The sequence below is a fragment of the Lolium perenne genome, unplaced genomic scaffold (genome assembly GCF_019359855.2).
Source record: "Lolium perenne isolate Kyuss_39 unplaced genomic scaffold, Kyuss_2.0 unplaced99, whole genome shotgun sequence".
In the NCBI taxonomy this organism is placed as follows: Eukaryota; Viridiplantae; Streptophyta; class Magnoliopsida; order Poales; family Poaceae; genus Lolium; species Lolium perenne.
In genome coordinates, this window is record NW_027249057.1 from 34,122 (window position 1) to 58,205 (window position 24,084).

A 24,084-nucleotide genomic window follows, 5' to 3' on the forward strand; every position below is an offset into this window, starting at 1 on the left:
TCATCTATCTGTAATCCTATATGTTGCGTTTGTTGGGATCCGATGAATAGAGAATACTTGTTATGTTGATTATCAAAGTTATGCTTATGTGTTGTTTATGATCTTGCATGCTCTCCGTTACTAGTAGATGCTCTGGCCAAGTAGATGCTTGTAACTCCAAGAGGGAGTACTTATGCTCGATAGTGGGTTCATGCCTGCATTGACACACAGGACGATGTGAGAAAGTTCTAAGGTTGTGTTGTCTTGTTGCCACTAGGGATAAAACATTGATGCTATGTCTAAGGATGTAGTTGTTGATTACATTACGCACCATACTTAATGCAATTGTCTGTTGCTTGCAACTTAATACCGGAGGGGTTCGGATGATAACCTCGAAGGTGGACTTTTTAGGCATAGATGCGCTTGGATGGCGGTCTATGTACTTTGTCGTAATGCCCAATTAAATCTCACTATACTCATCATGATATGTATGTGCATTGTCATGCTCTCTTTATTTGTCAATTGCCCAACTGTAATTTGTTCACCCAACATGCTGTTCGTCTTATGGGAGAGACACCTCTAGTGAACTGTGGACCCCGGTCCAATTCTCTTTACTGAAATACAATCTACTGCAATACTTGTTCTACTGTTTTCTGCAAACAATCATCTTCCACACAATACGGTTAACTCTTTGTTACAGCAAGCCGGTGAGATTGACAACCTCACTGTTTCGTTGGGGCAAAGTACTTTGGTTGTGTTGTGCAGGTTCCACGTTGGCGCCGGAATCCCTGGTGTTGCGCCGCACTACATCTCGCCGCCATCAACCTTCAACGTGCTTCTTGGCTCCTCCTGGTTCGATAAACCTTGGTTTCTTTCTGAGGGAAAACTTGCTGCTGTGCGCATCATACCTTCCTCTTGGGGTTGCCCAACGAACGTGTGAAATACACGCCATCACCCTGCAAGTCGTCGGCAACGACGGTTCGCTCATCGACCTCCCCACCTTCGGGAAGGGGAGGTAGAGAGGATAAAACTTGATGTTTCTGCAGAAGTAAAACAGTAGTCGGAAAAATATAAACTCGGGAAGACAAGTTAAGCAAGATAGAAGTTGAAAGGGACAAGTTAAGCAATTTGAGAAGACAAGATAGTTACCTTGGGGAGGGCGTTGGTGCCGCTGTATGGTTCCACGCGACAAGAGCTTGGAACTGTGTCTTTCTTGTTTAGCGATAAAATGCATCGGACAAGCTTCTCCAAATCCTTCACCGAAAGATCCTTGGATATGCGGTCCGCGTCTTTTTCGCCAACATACATCCAGAGGGGGTTTTTGCGAGCCTGCAGAGGCTGCACCCTGATCCTAAGGAAGTACGCAGTGATTTGGATACCGGACAATTCCTTACCACGGGTATTCTGAAGTTCATGGATGCGCTTCATTAGCGCATCTGTCACCATTTTCTCTTCTTCGGTAGCTTCAGCATCCCATGACCGGCGTCGAAGGATTTTTGCGCTACCATCAAAAGGCGCGATATTGTAATCCTGCGAGTCGATGTACTCCTCGCGGATGTATAGCCATTTTCTGCGCCACCCTTGGACATAGTTAGGGAATTTGACATCGAAATACTTGACATCAGGATGGACGCAGATAACAACACCACCTACATTGTAGGCGATGTTGTGGGAGCTATTGCGGTGAACAAGAAAGATGCGTTTCCACAGGCCCCAATTTGGAGGAGTCCCGAGAAAGCATTCACATAGGGTGATGAAGATGGAGATATGGAGGATAGAATTGGGAGTCAGCTGGTGTAGCTGCAGCCCATAAACAAAGAGTAATCCATGGAGGAATTCGTGGATAGGAGTGGACAGGCCGCGGATGAGGTGGTCAACGAAAGTTACCCAATATCCGATGCGGGGCGTCAGGAAGCTTTCTTCACCGGGAAAGATCAGCGTCTCGTCCTTCTTCGTCTGCCCAAGCTTCTTCAGCATGTTCATGTCCTGGTTCGAGATCTTAGATCTCTCCCACTCAGAGATTTCCAGATCCTCCGTCGCCATGCTGGTTTCTGGAGTGGTGTGCCTTGTGAGCCTCGCCCGCGGTGGCATCAACGTAAGCACTGGAGAGATTGAGGACGAGCACGGGCGCATGAGCTTATTGGTTGCAATGGAAGCTTTGGAGAGAGAAAGGATAGGAGCGCGGCGCAGCGAAGGGGATTATTAAGGAAGACGATGGTTATTTATAGCAAGCCACTAAACCTCTGCGCCATTGGATGATGGAGAAATGGATCCAATGCCTTACACGTGTTTTCATGGGTAAAAAGGACATTTTACTGTGAAGTAACCAGACAGGCGCTACAACGCGCGTGCCAGAGAAAGCGGAGGACGTGTGTCCCCACCTGTGTAACGTGTCACGCGGCGTAGTATTAAGGACCCAAGGGTCAGTGACAGGACAGGTCCCACACCTTCCCAATACAACGATCGTGGCTATCGCTAGTGCTGATGTCACTATAAAGAAAATTTCGGCTGCAGTGATTGGAGGTTTGGCGACAAAGAAGTATTATTGGTAATTTCGGGAGCTTTTGATCAAATACAAGTTTTTGCTCAAATACTCGGGGGCTACTTTTATAAGGAGTTTGACAGGAAGATGATTCAAAAAAGACAAACATGAGCCTACAACCAAGTATAAATACTCGACTGTAGCCTTGGGGGCTACTCCCATCGGGAGCGCTGGTCACGCACCCGATAAAGATGGAAATACTGGAAAAAGTTGACAATATAGCGACAACGATGCTAAAAAGGTGAGCCTACAACCAAGTACAAGCACTTGGCTGTAGCCTCGGGGGCTACTCCCATCGGGAACGCTATTCGCGTACCCGATGAAATTGAAGAAGTCATGGTGAGCATATTTCGAGTTATGATATAACTCTTCATATACTCCCATTGGAGGACAAGGTAAAAAATATATAAGTCATCATATGACTCGAACAAATGTGCTATTCCAGCAGCCGAAAAAGGCACACGATAATATATTCTCAGAGCGCCTCAGTCGCGATTTAATCTCTGAATGCCGCAATACTTTGTGAAGGTAAGACCCCAGGATCCATCCCGCGCGGCGTGGCATCGCACCCGAATGCGCTCTGCTACTTTTTTCCGTATCAATAGATGCAAAGAAAAATCCTAACGGACGCGTTAGGTACCCAATAAAACATGACTGAAATTTGGCATATGGTAAGACCTTAAGCGGCACATGTCGAATTACGCCAGTATATCGAGATCATGTCTAGGGACTTGATCTTGAAGTAGGTATTTGCGGGATTGCCACGAGAGCAGTTAACTGGTACCTGATCCGTCAAATGAACCAGCCCCAATTACCGTTATCCCTGTACAATATATGATTGTCTTATGAAAGTCATTTAATAACTCGAAGAAATCAGGTGTTAATTGTAATGGTGGACACTTTCCCTGATTTTTCGATTCAAGCAAAATCTCGGGGGCTACTGACATAGGCATCCCCAATGGGCCTGCCGAAGATGGTACCCGGGGTTTACTGAAGGCCCACGACCCGAAGTTTATGAAGCCTGGAAGCCCAGTTAAGAGATAGTTTGGAAAGATAGAGTTGTATTAGGAATAATGACTTGTAACTATTACGGGACGAACTCAAAGAGTCTCCCGGTCTTTGTAACTTGTACATCATGAAACACTCGGCTCCGCCTCCTATATAAGGGGGAGTTGAGGGAGGAAGAGAGGATCGTTTTCATTGTCAACATAACCCTAGTTTTCTAGCAGTCGAGTACTTTTCCGGCTGAACCCTCGAGATCTACTTGCCCTCTACTTCTCTGAAAACCCTAGTCTATAATCTGTAGGCATTGACAAGTCGATACCTTGTCACTTAGGGTGTTCTCATCGGACCTGTGAGAATACCAACTTGTTAAGTCTATGATTGTAATATAATCTCGAGTGTTATGAACTGCAATATTTTTGTTGTACCACTCTGAGGGATGTGATATTTGTGAAGAAGTCCCTTCATGAAGATCATATCAACAACTTGTATACTAAAACATGCAGTGGTATGCTGGGTCACCGCAACGACGCTGCTCAAGAGGCAAGAAGAGAAGATGGATCTCAAGAAACGCAAGGAGGACTTCTCCCTGTTGACCGCCTCGGCAGCTGGAATGTCTCCCTGGACGCTGGCGGTGCACAACTTTTACAAAGGCAGATCCTCGACGACATCGAAACCAAAATGGCGGCGGCCGTGGCAGCGGCAGTAACCCCACCCCCGGAAGCAAAGCCAACACCAGCAGGCGCGTCCGCGACAGCGTCTGCTAGTACACTTGCGTCGGCGGCATCGACATCGGCATCTGCATCGGTGTCGGCCTTAGAGTCGGCGATGGAGCAGGCAGACCGGACAGAGCACGACGAGGTCGACGAGCCTACGTCGACTCATGATGCATCGTCGGCGTCGCCGAACCCCTTTTTATAATTTATGTTCAATTTGCGCCACCGGTCTGTAATATGATCGCGTGGAAACGATCTCTTTTAAATATAAACTATTTAAATTTATGTTTGGGGACGCGGCTGGGAAGCTACGTTATCCAAACACGACAAACACGACGTGAAGAAAACACGTCCTCCTAACATTCGATCAGGCGCTGTTCGAGGGACACGGTTGGAGATTGCCTCTTAACATCTGGCGGTGGTGAGGTCATCCAGGATTGGACGACCCACATGAGCGCCGGTGGTCGGTGTGCTTCGTCGCTCACTTTTCATCATCACAAACAGAGAAGAGAAAGAAGCAGGGATCGTATCAGTTCGTATTTCGTTCCCCATTTCCACCCTCTCCCCTGTCTGTCGCGCGTCCCTCGTTTCCCTCGCTGGGCTGCTGCTTCTGCTTCTGCTGCTGCTGCTAGGGTTTGCGCCGAGTGGATCCGGCCGCCGCCGCCGCCGCCGCCGGATGAGCTGACCCGGCCGTTGCGACCCGCCCGCCCATGGGGTCTCAGCTCAAGCGCCCCAACAACGTCGTCCCGCGATCCGATCCGTAAGTACCCCCCTTCCTTCCTTCCTTCCTTGAGTTCCATCCATGGTCACATTCCATTCCCTCCCACCCTCTTCCTGATCTGACCCTGCTCCGCCCGCCGCAGCTCCAGGATGTCTCCGCCGTCGCCGGCGTCGGCGCAGAAGCTTACCACCAACGACGCCCTCACCTACCTCAAGGCCGTCAAGGACAAGTTCCACGACAACCGCGCCAAGTACGACGAGTTCCTCGAGGTCATGCGCGACTTCAAATCCACCAGGTCTCTATCCCTCCCTTCTCCATCCTCTCTCCCCGCCTCCCCTGTACCACACTACCTACTACTGCAATAGCCATCGTTACCTTCACCGTCCATTTCGCTAGTTAAAAAAAAAGGAAACATCCATTCCTTTCGAGGATATACATGTATTATAACCATGTTCATTCCTGTATCTGCGTTTGATTTTGTGCACAGGATCGACACTGCAGGCGTCATCATCCGCGTCAAGACCCTCTTCAGCGGCTACCCGGAGCTCATCCTCGGCTTCAACGCCTTCCTGCCCAAGGGATTCGCCATCAAGCTCCAGGACCTTGACAGCGACAAGAAGCCCGTCGACTTCACCGAGGCTATCAGCTTCGTCAACAAGATTAAGGCCCGGTTCCAGCACGAGGAGACTGTGTACAAGGCGTTCCTGGGGATACTCAACATGTACCGCATGCACAACAAGTCCATCCAGGACGTATACCAGGAGGTATATAAGTAACCTACCTTGCGTCGTTTGGTGCCCACGTATTCATAGATATGCTTGTATCTACACACTACATGCCAACACCAATGAACTCCCTGTTTTTTTTCTCTCTCTAGGTTGCGACGCTCTTCTGCGACCATGCTGACTTGCTCGAGGAGTTCAAGCATTTCTTGCCTGATACGTCGACTGCCCCGCATGTCTTGAAGGGTGTTTCCGTCAAACAGGATGACGACAAGACCCAAGTAATGCCTCCTGATAGGAAAGTACAGAGCATTAAGGTAAACATAGCATGTACCACTTGTCGTTATCTGTGTTCAACTCTGAATGCTCGTGTAATTGTATAGTTAGCGCCTTTTTCTGTAGGACTATTTTCTGTACCTGAATGAAACATACCCATGAAAGAGTTGAGAGTTCTTACATGGGATTTAGGATCACTGGATATTAGTTGGCACTGGCTCCTCCATGGCTGTACAGATGTAGATATTAAATTTATCAAATAATTGTTTAGGCTCTTATTCCAGCATATACTCCTGGACAGAGCATTAAGGTAAACATGGACATGTGCCACTCTTATTGTTATCTGTCTTCGTTTGTGAATGCTCGCCTAATTGTTAATACCGATGATGAAGTTATATGGGATTTAGGATCACTGGGTATTACTACCTGGCGTTGGCTCCTCCATGGCTTCACAGTTATAGATAGAAAGTTATAAAGTAGAAAGTGGAAACCACAGCCTCTATTAGGCACTTATTCCCACATATACAGTTGTATACTCCTGGACATCAATGCTGTAGCAATTCACTCATTCATCAGCCACAAATGCTCTATGCTGACTTGTGGTTTTCTCTTTCTCCAGAGGGAGAGGCCTTGTCCGTTAACGGCTGAACGTGACACCAGTGTTGATCGCCCTGATCTTGAGCATGGCCCCGATAGGAAGCGTGTCGACAAAGAAAAGGGTCATAAGATTGATCGGGATAGAAGATATCATGACAAGGATGGTGAATATGACAGCAAAGACTTGGATGGAGGACAACTCAGGCGCAAAACTTTCCCAAAGAAGCTGGAGGCTGATACACACCAAGGGGCGGCTAGCATCTCTGCTTCGTCGTACAATGATAACGATGCACACAAAAGTGAGTACCTGGCCATGCTGAACAATATTAAGATGTCAATTCGTACGGATATATGTGCATTGTGGCATCACCATTGCCTTGTAGTTCTGTTGGTTTCTATTATTTTTTAAAATCTATCTTGTGCTTCTGTTCAGCTTCAAATTAGTAATGCCCTACACAGTCCTTCCTCTTTGATTTATAGATTCATTTCTTTAATTTAAAATCAGGTGTGTACACGCAAGAGCTCCACTTCTGCGAGAAAGTAAAGGAGAAGCTTGAGCCTGAAGCTTACCAGGAGTTTTTGAAATGCCTTCACATATACAGCCAGGAAATAATTACAAGAAGTGAATTGAAAAATCTGGTAAGCTAGATCGATGTGTTCTTAAGACGAATTCCAAATCTTAGCTAATGATCTGAAAAGTTTGTGAGACACCTAACCAGTGGATAAACGTATGTTATGTCTTTGAACATGGATAGCTTTGCCTTATTTTTTCAGGTAAATGACATGCTTCAGCGCTGTCCAGATCTTATGAATGGTTTTAGTGAGTTCTTGGAACAGTGCGAAAATATAGGTTGGCCACATACATTAATGTACTTGTGTATTTAAGTTTGTTGAATGCACTTTCTCTGTACCACATTTTATTATGTTGTGTTTATTTTTCATTTCTAAAGAGTTCTTTTACTCTGTAGATGGCTTTCTAGATGGAGTCATCAGTAAAAGTAAGCCATCTCTTACTCTGAAGTTTATAATTTCACTTGTTACACTCTGTAGAGACTTTTAATACTAGTTTTCTTTAATGAAGGGCAAACATCACGAACAACGAAGACATTGGAAAAAGAGAGAGATAAAGGGCGTGCAGGGGAGGACAGGGAGAGAGATAATGAAAAACCAAGTGAAAACGAACGACAAAGGCTTGATAAAGTGTCTAAGGATGGTGCTACCCACAAAGCTCCTGCATTCTCTAGCAAAGAGAAGTACCTAGGCAAGCCAATATCGGAGCTTGACCTCTCAAATTGTCAGCGGTGTACTCCTAGTTACCGACTTTTGCCTAAAAATGTAAGCTGGTTCAACTTATTGGAATAATTTTCTTTCTCCTTTTTAGTCCCTGAGACATTTCTGTCTTACAATGATGTCCACAATGTCTCATGTTTCCTTTATTTATTTATTTATTTATTTATTTATTTATTTATTTATTTCAGTACCCTATACCTTCTTCAAGTTCCAGAACCGACCTTGGAGTCTCTCTGCTCAACGATCTCTGGGTATCAGTGACCTCAGGAAGTGAGGACTATTCATTCAAACACATGCGGAAGAATCAGTATGAAGAAAGCTTGTTTAGATGTGAAGACGACAGGTTCTGGACTATGTTTCGTGTTTGATTGTATCTAACTGCTAGCACCTATTAGCAAAGTGCACAATCATATATATTAGCAAAGGGCACAATCTATAGGTTCACTATCCATTTGTTTTTCTTTTATAACAGCATGATTCTGGTTTAGTTAATGAAACCAAAGTGGTACTACAAGATTAAATCCACACAAGAAATGGAAAGAACCAATCTAACTGGCAGGCTATTTTATCCGCTGACTGCATCAACAGAAAAAAATCTCCACCCTAACACTAGGACCTTAACCTCAGGCTGCGCACAATCTTGTCCAAAAGGAAAATCGTAACATTGCACGGAAAGTAGAGACAAAACAAAAACTTCCATGGATCATCGTTTCTATACCAAGCATCCAAAATTAACTACTGCCGCACCATCATGATGCCGCCCTGTTGCTTTTGAACACTACATATGCCATTTGCCAATTGCAAGAGATCCTTGGGACCCCATTGAAGAATTTTGTTCTTTTGTGTTGCATGTTAGCCAAAAGTCAATCAAGTGGCAGGAATACAACTGCCGACTGCGGGGTCATGATGAATTTTGTTTCGGAAACAGGCATCATTCCTTCCATGAATTGTCATGCACCCACAATACTGACGAAAATGAAAAGCTACTCACTACCTGAAAGAGATGCAGAATCCAGCACAGTAGGAAGTTAGAGAGTACAGTAGTCCACACCCCAAATGTTCAGTAGTAACCACACAGCAACAAAACATGCAGAAAACCCCTTCGATAATTTGTATGCAGTAGAAGCTGGATTCCTATCAGAAATAAGTTGATTGTGCGTAACCAGAGTCTGCTTGTAGTCACGATTTATATTCATGCCCACATTTGTTCAGCTGTCATGTCATAACACTTAGGCGATTCCTTAATGGGTGCCTGTTCCCATCCATCTCAGTGTAGCTCTTAACTCGGGAAGAGGAAAATGGTTTTTGGGAAATTTTTCGGATTTTTTCCAAACCATGCCACGTCTGATGCTGACTTAACAAACTTGGCTATCCTATATATGGAAATAAGTGCATCGGGTCCGACAGGGGCGGCTATACGCTGCTATTGCTGTTGCGACATCATCAGTACAATAGGCCGGAAATGTGTTTATAACAGCTACTCCCTCCGATCTATAATAAGTGTCGCTGTTTTTGTACTTGAAGGAGTATATCACACTTTGTGTTTCTTCTTCTCTGGCATTGTATCACCTATTAACCAGAATAGCACTGCTCCACAGAATATCTTTCCATTTTAAGTAGCTCGTGGATGATAATTACCCTTTGAAATTCTTTTTAGGTTTGAGTTGGACATGCTGTTGGAATCTGTTAATGTGGCGATCAAGCGTGTTGAGGAGTTAATAGAAAAGATGCAAGACAATTCAATCAAATCAGACAACCCTATACGCATCGATGAACATTTGACTTGTAAGCATCTGGCAGCATGTGTTGGACATGTATTGTAGTTCTTTTGCTGTATATATTTTTACTGCTCTCTTATGGTTGAACAAATTTTTTATAAATTGGATTCTATGTGCTTTTGACAGCTTTGAATTTGAGGTGTATAGAACGGTTATATGGTGACCATGGCCTTGATGTCATGGATGTTCTTCGCAAAAATGCTAGCGTGGCGTTGCCAGTTATTTTAACTAGGCTTAAGCAAAAACAGGACGAATGGTCAAGGTGCCGGTCAGATTTTAATAGAGTTTGGGCTGAAATATATGCCAAGAATTATCACAAGTCCCTTGACCATCGCAGCTTCTATTTCAAACAACAAGATTCGAAGAATCTGAGCACAAAAGGTATGCATTTATGATGTGTATATGTATGTTGTTCCTGCCTTCCTGGTACCGCAACTGAATCATCATGTATGCCTTGCACCCTTGTTTTACATCTGTGTTTTTTGAACTACTTTTCTACCCCTTGTACAGCTCTATTGTCGGAGATCAAGGAAATTAATGATAAGAAAAGGAAGGATGATGATGTGCTTCTTGCTATTGCTGCTGGGAATAGGCGGCCAATAGTTCCCAATATGTCATTTGAGTATGTAGATTCAGAAATTCATGAAGATGTTTATCAGATCATCAAGTACTCTTGTGGAGAAGTCTGTAGTTCGGCAGATCAAGTCGACAAAGTGATGAGAACCTGGACAACATTCATGGAACCTATTTTGGGAGTTCAGCCCCGAGCTGGTTGTGCCGAAAATGCAGGTTTGGTAAAACTCAAGAGCCGAACCCCTACAGCTAGTGTTAAGCAAGCTGATGGAGACGAAAGCGTTCCAAAGGAACAAGCGCAATCTTCTCGTGCTTCATTGGCGAATGGAGCTACAGAAGATGCTCAAAATGGTTTCCATGATGCTGATCGAGCTGTTCACAGAGGTGAGGGGCCATCTGGACAAAACATTTCCACCAAAAGGTCAGTGGAGAGTGCCCACCTTTCTCAGACTAAACAGAATCAGCGTAGAACAAATTTGGAGCTTACATCAGGTTTGTGCTGTCTGTTAAATATGGAGCTTACATTTTTAAGGTACATTTTAGCGTAGCTTATTTACTACTCCCTCCATCCCAAAATATAAGGTGCCCTTAAATTTTGCTGGTCAACAACTTATAACTTTGACTATGATTTGAACTCATAATATGTCCAATTTTTTTGTATAAATATATATGAAGTGAAAGATATTTGCAAGATGAATGCAACGATGCCATTTACTGAAACCATATAATTTTGTATATATATTAGTGGTCAAAGTTGTGCATCAAAGACTGGAAAAAGTGTGCCTTATATTTTGGGATGGAGGGAGTATGATTTTGTTAGCTAACTCTCAGTGGTTAAATTTGGCCTGTTAGGTACTAGTACTTATAGAAGTAATTTCTCTGGAGGTGAGGCTGTGGTTGAAGCTATGGGTGGCAATGAGGCAATTCCCTCTACAGGGGTACGTTTCTTGAACTGGATTTATTCACCATCTTACTCTGACTCTTAGCTTTGTGTGTTCATTTTCATGCCTTTGCTTACATTGTGGTTTAGTTGATTCTTATTGGTCGCAGTTTTATCAATGCATACCATGAAACTGAATTCAAGAAACTCATGCTTTGCTTATGTTAATTTGTATTCTCATTTCAACAGAGAGGAGAAACTGGACCTCATAAGAATTCAAAGATTGAAAGAGAAGAGGGAGAATTATCTCCTAATGTAGCTGTAGATGGAGAGAATGGTGCTGATGTGGACGACGAAGGTGAGGAAAGTGCCCAGAGATCTATGGAAGACAGTGAAAATGCATCTGAGGCTGGCGAGGATGCCTCTGGTAGCGAATCTGGTGATGGTGATGAGTGTTCTCGAGAAAATCACGAGGATGAAGAGGATGTTGATCACGATGATCCTGATGCCAAGGAGGAAAGTGAGGGTGAGGCAGAGGGAAACACAGAGGCACATGATGCCGATGGAGGAATATCACTGCCAATTTCAGAAAACGCAGTTAAACCACTTGCCAAGCATGTCCCCACTGTTTTACATGATCGCGAGGAGAAGTTTTCACGCATATTTTATGGAAATGATTCATTTTATGTTCTTTTCAGGCTACACCAGGTTAGTCATTTGTATACATGCCATTTTCCTATATGGTTGATGCCCCTTGGCTAACTTGTATTAATTGTAGATCTTATATGAGAGAATACTATCAGCTAAGACAAACTCTTCTACAACCGAAAAGAAGTGGAGAACCTCCTCCAAGGATACAAACTCCCCACACCAATATTCAAAGTAACAATACTCCGCCACTCTGCTCCATTTTGTTGGAACCTTTCCTCCACGTGATGGATAGCTAATGTATATTATTAATGCATGCAGGTTTATGAGTGCACTTTATAACTTGCTTGATGGTTCTTCTGACAACACCAAGTTTGAGGATGACTGCCGTTCTATCATCGGGACTCAGTCATATGTTCTTTTTACGTTGGATAAGCTGATATACAAAGTTGTGAAGCAGGCAAGTCGCCCTACCTAACTAGCGGATCTGCTAATATCATGTACTGCCTAGTGCCTACAATATTGATTTTCCTATGTCTTCAGCTTCAAGCGGTAGCATCTGATGAAATGGATAACAAGCTGCTCCAGCTTTACATATATGAGAAGTCCAGGTCTCCTGGAAGGTTCTTTGATCTAGTTTATCACGAGAATGCTCGGGTTATTCTCCATGAGGAGAGCATATATCGATTTGAACGGGTAAGTTTGTTTACATAATCAAGTATCCTATGGGGTACATTTGCAGAGGACTAATAGTGTTGTACCAACTCATCCACCGTTCCTGTTGTAATTTGCAGCGCTCAGACCCTACAAGATTATCTATCCAGCTCATGGACTATGGGCATGAAAAGCCTGAAGTAACCGCAGTCTCGATTGATCCAAATTTTTCGTCTTATCTCTACGATGATTACTTGTCGAGTTCAGATATGAATATATGTGATGATGTCTTCCTCGAGAGGTACTTTTCTGGTATCGCACCACTGGGGCCTTTGCTTTCGCCTTGTTCTTTTCATGGGCTGACCTCACTTTAATTTCCCAGGAATAAGCGGAAGCATGGGGGCAACGATGACATTCAGGCTTCCTTGGAGGCCATGGATGGTTTCAGGGTCAGTAATGGCCTCGAACACAAGATATCCTGCAAATCCTCAAAGGTACTACATACATTTCAGTGTGAGCATTGAACTTGATCTGATGTAATATTGAATTTTGCCATCACTGTTTGCTATTTTGTTTACACTACTGAATTTTTTGCTGATTGTGATCGCACTTTGTCCATCGACCATGCCATGTTTTGCTACAATTTTGGAGTATTTAATTAACCAGTGATGTATGGCATCATATATGCAGGCATCGTATGTCCTCGATACAGAAGATTTTCTGTTCCGTGTAAGAAAGAGGAGGCGAGTTTCATCTATCGGAACCATACCTGGCAAGGCCGATATTGCGAAGGCAGCTGATGCTGTAAAAGCACAACGATTCCATAGATTCCTCTCCAGGCCCTAGGGCCATGCGGCAGATTCTGGTAATTTATTTTAGCTTACATACAATGACATGCATCACTAAATATGCACGACTAGATTGTACTGTGCCATATCTTTATTACAGTTGTTGACATGTATTTTACAATACTGCCATGATGTTTCTTTTTGCAGCCATGGTATCTAATCTGAAGACGACACTGACGTGCTTCGATAGAAATGTGGTGGGAAACCGTGTCTTCCCAACCTTTTGGAACAAACAGCCTTTGGAAGCAAACATCTGGGGCTGGGGCTGGTAAATACCAAAGCATGCATTAGGCTGAACTTAAATGACCTGATTGTGTTCGGAATGTGTATATATTAACACCCAGGATGTCGTTTATCCCGTTAACTGATCACTGTTATTGTCCGTATGTTTTGCTTTACTGGAGATGTGTCATCGGGCACTAGTATGTAATGACTCATGCTAATCTGCCTATGTAATGACTCATGCTAATCTGCCTTGGGGACGTCGTTATATCTGTGAGCTCGAGTTGCCCCGCTGTTGATTAGGTTTTCCTTGGGTTGTTGTGCCTCCTTGCTAGATACTCCCTCCGTTTCAAAATATAAGACGTTTTGGGATTCGTAGGTCAATTTTTGCCACGTTATGAAGTTTTCCGTGTTTCCATTTTTACCCTTGCTCGCTAGGCACCGGATGCCCCTCGCTTGTGTCGCACGGACACTTCTCTCGCATGGCACGGATAGCTCCCTTGCCACATCTCCCTAGGCATATCTCCAACGGGCCGATGCAAATGGATGTTTCGGATTGCGGTTAAAAAATGCATCTGCATCTGAATTGTGGTCCTGCACATTTGGGACCCATATATCCGAAATTTGTCAAAATGGGCAGCCCGAGTTGGCGCAAGGGGGAAAATATTGAACTGAATGAAATGTCCCATTTACCCATGCGTTTTGAGGGATGTAACGCCTGAACCCAAAGCTAGGGTAAGGATATTCGTGTGGAATTGAGGAATTGTTGCCAGCCAGTTTTCCACGAACCGTCTCTCTCCCTCTCTCTCTCCCTCTCCCTCTCCCTCTCCCTCTCTCTCCCTCTCCCTCTCCCTCTCCCTCTCTCTCTCTCTCTCTCTCTCTCTCTCTCTCTCTCTCTCTCTCTCTCTCTCTCTCTCTCTCTCTCTCTCTCTCTCGTTCACACAGACGCCGGAGCGCTCCATCCACCTTTGCATCTGGAGCTACGTCCGGGTGACATCGTCATCGTTTTAGCCAGTGGTCTCCCTCATCGTCTCCTTCAGCCGGCCAACTTCAAGCCCTCTCTGCCCGCACAACGTCCTTGCTGCGCTTGCGATGTCGAGACCAAGAGATCTTGCATTGGGTATAGTATTTTTGCGCACCCAGTAATTCAATTTAGGCCTCCTTTGGGAGCTCTATTTTTTTTGAAGTATTGTGGAAATACTTTAGTTTCTGAAAATATTGAACGTTTGGATCTAACGAATAATGCTGTTTTCGGCTAGGCACACCCTATGACTTCCCATGTTCATCTGTTTTGATTGTTATGTATGTACCTAGCAGAGTTTTCGTGATGCATGGCCTGTGTTTATTGGAATGGCTATGCAGAGCAGCAAGTGACAAACTTTTTAGCAGCAAACTACTTGTTCTATACATGAGAGCCTATGCATGGTAACAATCCAGCAAATAGACAGTAAAACAACACTTCCCAAACTCCCGACGGCAATGGGTACCAATTACCCGCGTTGGCGCGAGGGGGAAAATATTGAACTGAATGAAATGTCCCATTTACCCACGCGTCTTGAGGGCTGTAAGCCTGTAACGCCTGAACCCAAAGCTAGGGTAAGGATATTCGTGTGGAATTGAGGAATTGTTGCCAGCCAGTTTTCCACGAACCCTCTCTCTCTCCCTCTCTCCCTCCCTCCCTCCCTCTCTCCCTCTCCCTCTCTCTCCCTCCCTCTCTCTCTCTCTCTCTCTCTCTCTCTCTCTCTCTCTCTCTCCCCTCTCCCTCCCTCTCCCTCTCGTTCACACAGACGCCGAAGCGCTCCATCCACCTTTGCATCTGGAGCTACGTCTGGGTGACATCGTCATCGTTTCGGCCAAGTGGTCTCCCTCATCGTCTCCTTCAGCCGGCCAACTTCAAGCCCTCTCTGCCCGCACAACGCCCTTGCTGCGCTTGCGATGTCGAGACCAAGAGATCTTGCATTGGGTATAGTATTTTTGCGCACCCAGTAATTCAATTTAGGCATCCTTTGGGAGCTCTATTTTTTTGAAGTATTGTGGAAATACTTTAGTTTCTGAAAATATTGAACGTTTGGATCTAACGAATAATGCTGTTTTCGGCTAGGCATACCCTATAACTTCCCCTGTTCATCTGTTTTGATTGTTATGTATGTACCTAGCAGAGAAAAAATAGATAGCCCAATAGTTTTCGTGATGCATGGCCTGTGTTTATTGGAATGGCTATGCAGAGCGGCAAGTGACAAATTTTTTAGCAGCAAACTACTAAAGCATTGACAAATTTTTTAGCAGCAAACTACTACATCAATTTTTTAGCAGTGACAAGTTTTCCACGAACCCTCTCTCTCTCTCCCTCTCTCCCTCCCTCCCTCCCTCCCTCTCTCCCTCTCTCCCTCTCCCTCTCTCTCCCTCTCTCTCTCTCTCCCCCTCTCGCTCCCTCTCCCTCTCGTTCACACAGACGCCGGAGCGCTCCAACCACCTTTGCATCTGGAGCTACGTCCGGGTGACATCGTCATCGTTTCGGCCAAGTGGTCTCCCTCATCGTCTCCTTCAGCCGGCCAACTTCAAGCCCTCTCTGCCCGCACAACGCCCTTGCTGCATTGATGTTTTATCCCTAGTGGCAACATCACATCCACAACCTTAGAACTTTCTGTCACTGTCCCAGATTTAATGGAGGCATGAACCCACTATCGAGCATAATTACTCCCTCTTGGAGTTACAAGTATCAACTTGGCCAGAGCCTCTACTAGCAACGGAGAGCATGCAAGATCATAAACAACACATAGATGATATATTGATAATCAACATAACATAGTATTCCATATTCATCGGATCCCAATAAACACAACATGTAGCATTACAAATAGATGATCTTGATCATGATAGGCAGCTCACAAGATCTAACATTATAGCACAAGAGGAGAAGACAACCATCTAGCTACTGCTATGGACCCATAGTCCAGGGGTACTCACACATCAATTCGGAGGCGATCATGGCGATGAAGAGCCCTCCGGGAGATGATTCCCCTCTCCGGCAGGGTGCCGGAGGCGATCTCCTGAATCCCCCGAGATGGGATTGGCGGCGGCGGCGTCTCTGGAAGGTTTTCCGTATCGTGGCTCTCGGTACTGGGGTTTTCTCGACGGAGGCTTTAAGTAGGCGGAAGGGCAGAGTCGGAGGGCTGACGAGGGGGCCACACGCTAGGGCAGCGCGGGCCCCCCTTGGGCCGCGCGGCCCTAGTGTAGCGGCGCCTCGTCGCCCACTTCGTGATTCTTTCGGTCTTCTGGAAGCTTCGTGGAAAAATAAGACCCTGGGCGTTGATTTCGTCCAATTCCGAGAATATTTCCTTTGTAGGATTTCTGAAACCAAAAACAGCAGAAAACAACAACTAGCTCTTCGGCATCTTGTCAATAGGTTAGTGCCGGAAAATGCATAATAATGACATAAAGTGTGTATAAAACATGTGAGTATCATCAATAAAGTAGCATGGAACATAAGAAATTATAGATACGTTTGAGACGTATCTGTCGGCTGCGATAACCAGGCCAGGCCATGCTAACAAACAATTATTAACACACCATGGTCTTGAAGTAACATGCCTTTTTGCAATTGTTTTTTGAGATGTTGCAGTAGTAATAACGGGCCAGGATAGTAAGGCCGCGCATTGCTGTTAAAAGGCCGTCCGTAAGTGGGCCAAGACAAGGACCACGTAAACTGGCTTGTCGTTATGGGCCACCAAAAATGGGCCACTCCCATAACGGACCGCAAAAATTGGGCCATCCGTTAATGGGCCAATCCTATGCCGGACCGCCATAATTGGGCCGTCCACTAATGGGCCAACCCTATGCCGGACCGCCAGAATTGGGCCGTCCACTAATGGGCCATACCCATACCAGACCGACACAATTGGGCCGTAAATTAATGGCCCGCTGTAGTGACTACTGAAAGATCGAGATGTCGCCTAGAGGGGGGGTGAATAGGCAATTAAAAACTCTTCCCGATTTGTCTTGTAATAATGCGGAATTAAACTATCGTTTAGTTTACAAGCACAAACCCTAAATATGCTAAGCTCAACTACAACTAGAGCTAAGCAAGATAGTCACAAGATATGTGTAGCACAAGTGATAGCAAGATATATGTACTTCAAGCACGATGGCTATCACAAGGAAAGAGAGCTCGGGTATAGAAATAACCGAGGCACGCGGAGACGAGGATGTATTCCCGTGTTCCCTTCCTTTGCAAGAAGGTACGTCACGTTTGGAGGAGTGGAGGTCCCACGAAGGATTCCCCGCGCCACGAAGGCTCACCCTATTCTCCGAACCACACCCACGAAGGATAATGGCCGTTTCCTTATGGTTAGCTTTTCCTCCGCTCCGGAGATGGCAAGCTCCAAAACCACTTCACAAGCTCCACGAAGGAGAAGCCCGGGCCCCTTCACAATCTTCCACGAAGAGATCACCGGGACACCAACCAAGCCAACTAGGAGGTCACCCTCCAAGAGTAACAAGCTCACGGTCTCTCACTAGAACAAATCGTGGTGGAGAGCTCAACACTATGCAATGATGCAAAGCAAGAACACCGGAGGTGTTCAAGTCCTTCACACTCAAATCCCACCAAAGCAACGAATGCTAGGATGAGATTGGAGAGGAAGAACAAGGGGAAAAGTCAACCAAAGACTCCAAGATCTAGATCCCAAGAGATTCCCTCACTTAGAGAAGAAATGGATCGGTGGAAGTGTAGATCTAGATCTCCTCTCTCAAATCCTCAAATATGAGCAAGAATGGTTGGATGAATCAAGGGGGAGAACAAGTTCTTGAAATAGCAACAATGGAGGTGAGAGAATGGGAAGAACTACTTGCTCAAGGTGGAAGAAGGGTTATTTATAGCATGGGGACAAATAAAACCGTTGGGGGAAAAACAAGTGAGAAAGGCAAGAAAAACGGGCAAAAAAGACAGCCCAGCCGGCTGCCAGGCCGGCCGACCGGCCTGGGTGCTGAGGAGCCCAGCTGAGGGTCCGGCCGGACCGGCCCAGCAACCGGGCGGAGCTGGGCGCGCGCACGGGCGGCGGATAAGCGGGGGCGCGCGGTCCGGAGGAGGCCCCGACTGGGCCGGGGAGGCGGCCGGCGGCCCGATAGGGAACCGGCTCCTGGGCCGGAGTAATCCGGCAGGCCCACGGGACACGCCCCCGGATGGCACAGGCCGCCAGGCCGGATTCGGCCGGGTGGGCCGGCGCGCGGCCCGGCAGGCCGGGCGGCCGACCGGCTGACCCTCCTCCTTTTTTTCTTTTTCCTTTTTATTCTTTTTCCTTTTTCCTTTTTCTTTAATAACTAATGCTCCCGAACTCCGAATCGCATGAAACCAATTTTGTTTGGAAGATAACAACAAATGCTATCTTATAGAAAGTGAAAAATCCAAGAATCTGTAGGAGGGGATTTTATCATGAATATAAAAGGTAGAACCTTATATCATGAATAACCGGTAAAATCACCCAACCTCGAAAACGCAATAGAAGATGCATGCGAACTCCGTTTTCGATGAACTTGGGCTTGTTGTAAAGCTAGCAACAAGCTCAAGAACCTCACACCGAGAAATACCAAGAAACAATAAGAATATGCAAAGTATGCAAAGGATTGAGCTCCCTAAGACGATGTGATCAAGTTACCCAACCGAAAGCCCCTCTTAATAGTGCGGCTATCTATCCTATAATCCGGTCTCCCATCAACCACCTCGAGACCGGTAAAAGGAAAACCTATCAAGGTCATACCTTTGCCTTGCGCATCCCATCACTTGATCATTTGTCGCTTCGTGTATACTCACAAATGCTCCCCCATACACTATGATGGGAAAGCTTCATTGAAGCACATCTTCATATGTCCACTATTACCAAATGGACGGCAAGCTTCAAGCATGTGATCCACTCAAGATGCTTATCTTGAACTTTCCCAACTCAACCTTGTATCTTCTCATACTCACTTAAGATAGAGCATGGATAATATTGAGTTCCACATAAGAACTCCATCTTCATTTCTTCTTCTTGATCATATCACATATATATCTTCATACCGATGATCTTGATGCCAATACACAAGGTATATCTTTATCTTCATGGCATCCATACTTGAATCCAACACATGGAGAGCAAGTAGTACCTATGGAATATTCCTTCATATAAACTCAATGAAAACATTAGTCCATAGGGGTTGTCATTGATTACCAAAACCACACATAGGGGCAATATACCCTTACAATCTCCCCCATTTTGGTAATTGATGACAACCACAATAAGAGGGTTTATATAATGAATATTAGAAACAAGTACGCAACTTATCCGAGAATAATTTGTATACAAGAGGTTGTATTTGATATGGTCAAGTAACACAAAGCTACTAGCCCATATCAAAACCGGCTCTACTCACACAACTACAACAAATGCAAGGGATGTGAGTAGAACTAATATATAGAGAGAAACTCCCCCACAATGTATGCACGTGTGATGAACATAAATTCATTGCATATATTGTCAAGATTAACCTTTGGGGCAATTTCCACTATATATATACAACCATGCAAGACATACAAATATGGAATGCATGAGAGGACAAAACACTTAAGCACAAACCAAACTTAAGTATAAAACCATTCCCTTAAACCCTCTAAACTTCTCCCCCATTGGCATCGATTGTCAAAATGGGTGAAAAATTTAGAAGGACAATATAATGCGAGTTCCTCTCCAAGGTGTGCACTTCTCATAATTTGAGTGGAATCAAATGCACATATCCAATGATGAATATTTGAAGGAAGTCAAACTATATTGAGGATCAAAGATTGCATAAAGATAACATGGTGAAGTGAGCTTCAACAAATAAAGCAACCAATCAAAGATCCAATTTGGACAAACAAAGATATCATGATAAGAGAGATATAGTGCTTTAAATAAAATAAGAAAGCTCCCCAAGGTTCGTGCACAATTTATAATGTTTGTATTTGAATACAATATGCACAAACATGGAATCCTCACTCCCTATATATCATTTAGAACACAACAAGATAAAGAGAATATGCTTATCAAGAACAACTTGAGTCCAACAATTACGAGATATGAGTGCATGAAGAAAAACAAATAAACCAAGCACTCATAAATCCTCTTTACCAACAACACTAAAACCAAAAGGGTAAGAAGATGGTTGGCAAAGAACAAGGATATCAAGGTGACGAATTATCGCTCTTATGTATATGAGTTTCTAAAGTGGACAAAGTGATCCATAAAGAAACATGCACACACAAGAGGTTAATAAAGTAAATAAGACAAGATATCCAAGAAGAAGTCATAAAATATACCAAAGGATATTTGCTTAAAAAAAGCATATATAGCCTATGGCTCCAATTTTCACTAGTGGTATATGAATGAGCTTCAACTAATAAAATCTCAAAAACATCACAACCAACAATAAGGGAAGCAAAGCTAGTTGGAATGTTTTGAGAAGGGCAACAAGTATCATAAATACGGATTTATTTCGCAATTTCATCAATATTGCACATAGGAGCTCTTTGAGGAATTGAATTGCAATAAATTGCTAGAGGGCATATTTGAGATAGGTGAATCATAAGCATGATATATATATATATATTCCTATCATACGCGTCTTCTCAAATTACTCAAGAGTACAAATAAGAAGTTTTCTTTAAAAAGGATTTTTCAAGAACCTCAACATTTTCGAAATAAGGAATTTCATGCCAAGATGCAACCTACAAGAGGTTGGATGCTATATGAGTATGCATGAATAAGATACTTGTTACCGAGATAGCAATGGCATGATGTAATAGATAAGAGTTCATCGACCATCCTAGCTTGACTCCAATTCTCATATGGTGACAACACCTTCCTTATAGATGAGACAAGCTTCCATTGCATCTCCAATGTACCTAAAACATCATTCAAGTACATCTTGGCCCCCAAACTTATTGGGTCCAACATGGTTAGACTAACCACAATATATAGGACACACTCCATACAAATATGTGCATATTTAGATGAAATTTGAATTTCATGCACATCTTAGCCATTTAGGATTTGATGGAGTATACCCTATATATAATGGATCGAAGAAAGCAAGCATGCTACAGATATAAACAAATTACATATAAGCACACATAAAGACTTTAAAGATCCAAGAAAGATATACTTTGGACAAAACACCAAATGAATTGAAGAAGGCATAAAGATGTGAGCAAACAAATTTGTTGTCCAAAATATATCAAAGACGCAAATCACAAAAAGATTTGTTCAACAAAGTTCAACAAATGAACTAAGAAGAAATCATCGAGCATAAAGGATGAAATAAAGCATGCATGCTCAAGGATATATCTCATTCAAGCAAATAGAATATGTAAGAAGGAATGAGATAGCAAAACTCCCCAAAAGAGCAAGGTTCAAACAAATAAACCAAACCCTCTACACTTTTCACAATGGCACAATGTACCGTAAGGAAAAGGTTTGTCTTCCAAAACAAACACTTGATATGAATCAAGAGAATTTATCAAAAGGTTTTTCAAAGGGACAAGGAAGACACATGGGAGCAACAAAGATTTCTTGGAAATAAAGTAAGGAAATAGGAAGAAATCCAAGATGAAGATGATCCATAAATTTAACCACATACAAGGTTGTCAATTGTCAAAGACAATGAGAATATTGGAATTAACTTCCGGTGGTATATTTCAACAAAGATAGTAAGGATCAACTTCACAATAAAAGGCATAGGATGAGTATATAGAATTAAGCACTATGCACGGATGAAGATTCTTGATAGCTTCAACAAGTCAAACAATCACGCACGGCAATGATTAGAGTAACTTGAAGCAAACGGTGTCCCAAATAAGATATAGAGATATGTATTTGAGGGAAAACCGTACCAAGAATTTCTTACTCAAACAAGAATCCATAAGATGAGTAATTAAAAGATTTTTACTAAGAGTGGAGCTTGTTTGAGCAAACATGCCTCCTAGGAGCAAAATAATTAAGAGCATCAACTCTAAGTGGCATAACCTCATATGTTCACATTTTCTAGGCTTGTGATATGTACAAAACATATTACTCCCCCATAATGTGATAAGTCATTTCTTCTAAACAAGAGGCAACTAAAATTCAATTAGAGATGATTAATGGACATTTAGAATTTGAATTTCTCATGAGTATGACACACCACATAGTGACTAGATAATCTTGCAATATCAATACTAAGTGGTGATACCCATATACACACATTTTATAGAAGGAGAAATGCACAAAGCATAACACTCCCCCAAAATGGGATGTTCCATTAATCACTCAAAGAGAGCCAAATAAGATGTCATCAAGATGCATTAGGCTCACAACAATACACAAGTATATGAAGAGTCAAACAAACATACTTGAATACACAAGATAGGCAAGTAAGACACAACACATACAAACACGTATTTGGTACAAAACCAAACATGCAAAGGGGCAAGTAACTTACAATAAACATGAAGATTTGAAGTATAAGTTACCGCAAGGAGGAACATTGGATATAAGATATAGATGATAATCCATACGACTTGGCTTGGTCAAAATATAATATATGAAGAGCCCTTAATTCTTCATGAGGTAGCCAAGTCTCCAATGACCTCCACATGCACCTATTGATCAAGTTTGAGATTGTTGGTCCCCAACCAAGTTGGGTCCAAAGAGGTTAGTCACAATAGGCTTGGCAACCCAAATGGTCCTTTTCTTGAGACCACTTTGAGTTCCAACAAACTTGGCAAAAACATTGCCATCATTATCTTTCCCTAGAGAATAATCATCATCAACAATTATAGGGTTAGATAAGGTACCACCTAAGCAAGAAGAAGCAAAGTGCCCCTTCTTACGACATAAGTAGCAAGTGTTCCCATTTTTCTTCTTTATTGATTTCTTCTCTTGGGGAATAATATCTTGATTCTTCCTGGGAAGTGGCCTATCTTCAACTTGAGGTCGAGCTTGAGCTTGACCTTGACCTTGTGGCCGTTTCCCTTGTTGTTTCTCACTCAAGTGCTTCTTCTTCTTCAATGGGCATGATCTAACATGGTGCCCTTCAACTTTGCACTTGAAGCAAACAATCTTGGCCGAATCCTTGACTTTGTCTTGGCCCTTCTTCTTGTTGTTCTTGTTCTTGGACTTGATCTTGTTATTGGAGTTGAATCCAAGTCCACTTTTGTCATTGGAGGATTTTTGCGCACTCAACATCTTGTCAAGTGCGGATTTTCCTTCATGATGCTTTTCCAAGTCTTTCTTCAAAGAAAGGACTTGGGCCTCGAGCTCTTTTATTTCCTCTACATGGTTAGTAGAAATACAAGTACTAGAGGAAGTAGAAGCTTCATTATTAGAGCAACAAGGCAAACTGAGTAATCCAACACAAGGTGTATCACTAGTTTGACTAGATGGATTACAAGGACTAGCACATGGCAATATAGCATTTGTAGTAGAGATTGTGCTAATGTCCACATGAGGCTCACAAGATGTTACCTTGGTGATACTAGCCTCATGAGCTAACTTTAGCTCATCATAGGAAGTTAGAAGATCCTCAAGAGAGTGTGAGAGCGTCTTATTGCTTTCTTCCAATTCCCTACAATTGCTAGTTAGCCAAT

The 24,084-nt window shown here is 43.6% G+C and overlaps 1 protein-coding gene across 1 annotated transcript; it reads left to right on the plus strand.

The window, feature by feature from the left end:
• The first annotated feature begins 4,725 nt into the window (after positions 1-4,725).
• LOC127318757 (paired amphipathic helix protein Sin3-like 4) lies at positions 4,726-13,716 on the plus strand. The gene is made up of 22 exons (XM_051349235.2): positions 4,726-4,999; positions 5,103-5,255; positions 5,448-5,724; positions 5,838-5,999; positions 6,578-6,854; positions 7,061-7,194; positions 7,330-7,405; positions 7,524-7,553; positions 7,637-7,890; positions 8,034-8,188; positions 9,503-9,630; positions 9,750-10,004; positions 10,134-10,688; positions 11,049-11,134; positions 11,326-11,784; positions 11,855-11,958; positions 12,046-12,184; positions 12,268-12,420; positions 12,519-12,679; positions 12,761-12,872; positions 13,069-13,243; positions 13,374-13,716. The coding sequence occupies exons 1-21, from the start codon at positions 4,950-4,952 to the stop codon at positions 13,222-13,224; spliced, it is 3,876 nt and encodes a 1,291-aa protein (XP_051205195.1). The 5' UTR covers positions 4,726-4,949; the 3' UTR covers positions 13,225-13,243; positions 13,374-13,716.
• The last annotated feature ends 10,368 nt before the right edge of the window (positions 13,717-24,084 follow it).

Bases quoted from the DNA above. Each gene is read 5' to 3' on its own strand.
- LOC127318757 (XM_051349235.2), top strand. From the start codon at position 4,950: ATGGGGTCTCAGCTCAAGCGCCCCAACAACGTCGTCCCGCGATCCGAT. The intron at 7,195-7,329 runs GTAAGCTAGATC...TTATTTTTTCAG, and splicing joins GAAGTGAATTGAAAAATCTG to GTAAATGACATGCTTCAGCG. The intron at 7,891-8,033 runs GTAAGCTGGTTC...TATTTATTTCAG, and splicing joins ACCGACTTTTGCCTAAAAAT to TACCCTATACCTTCTTCAAG.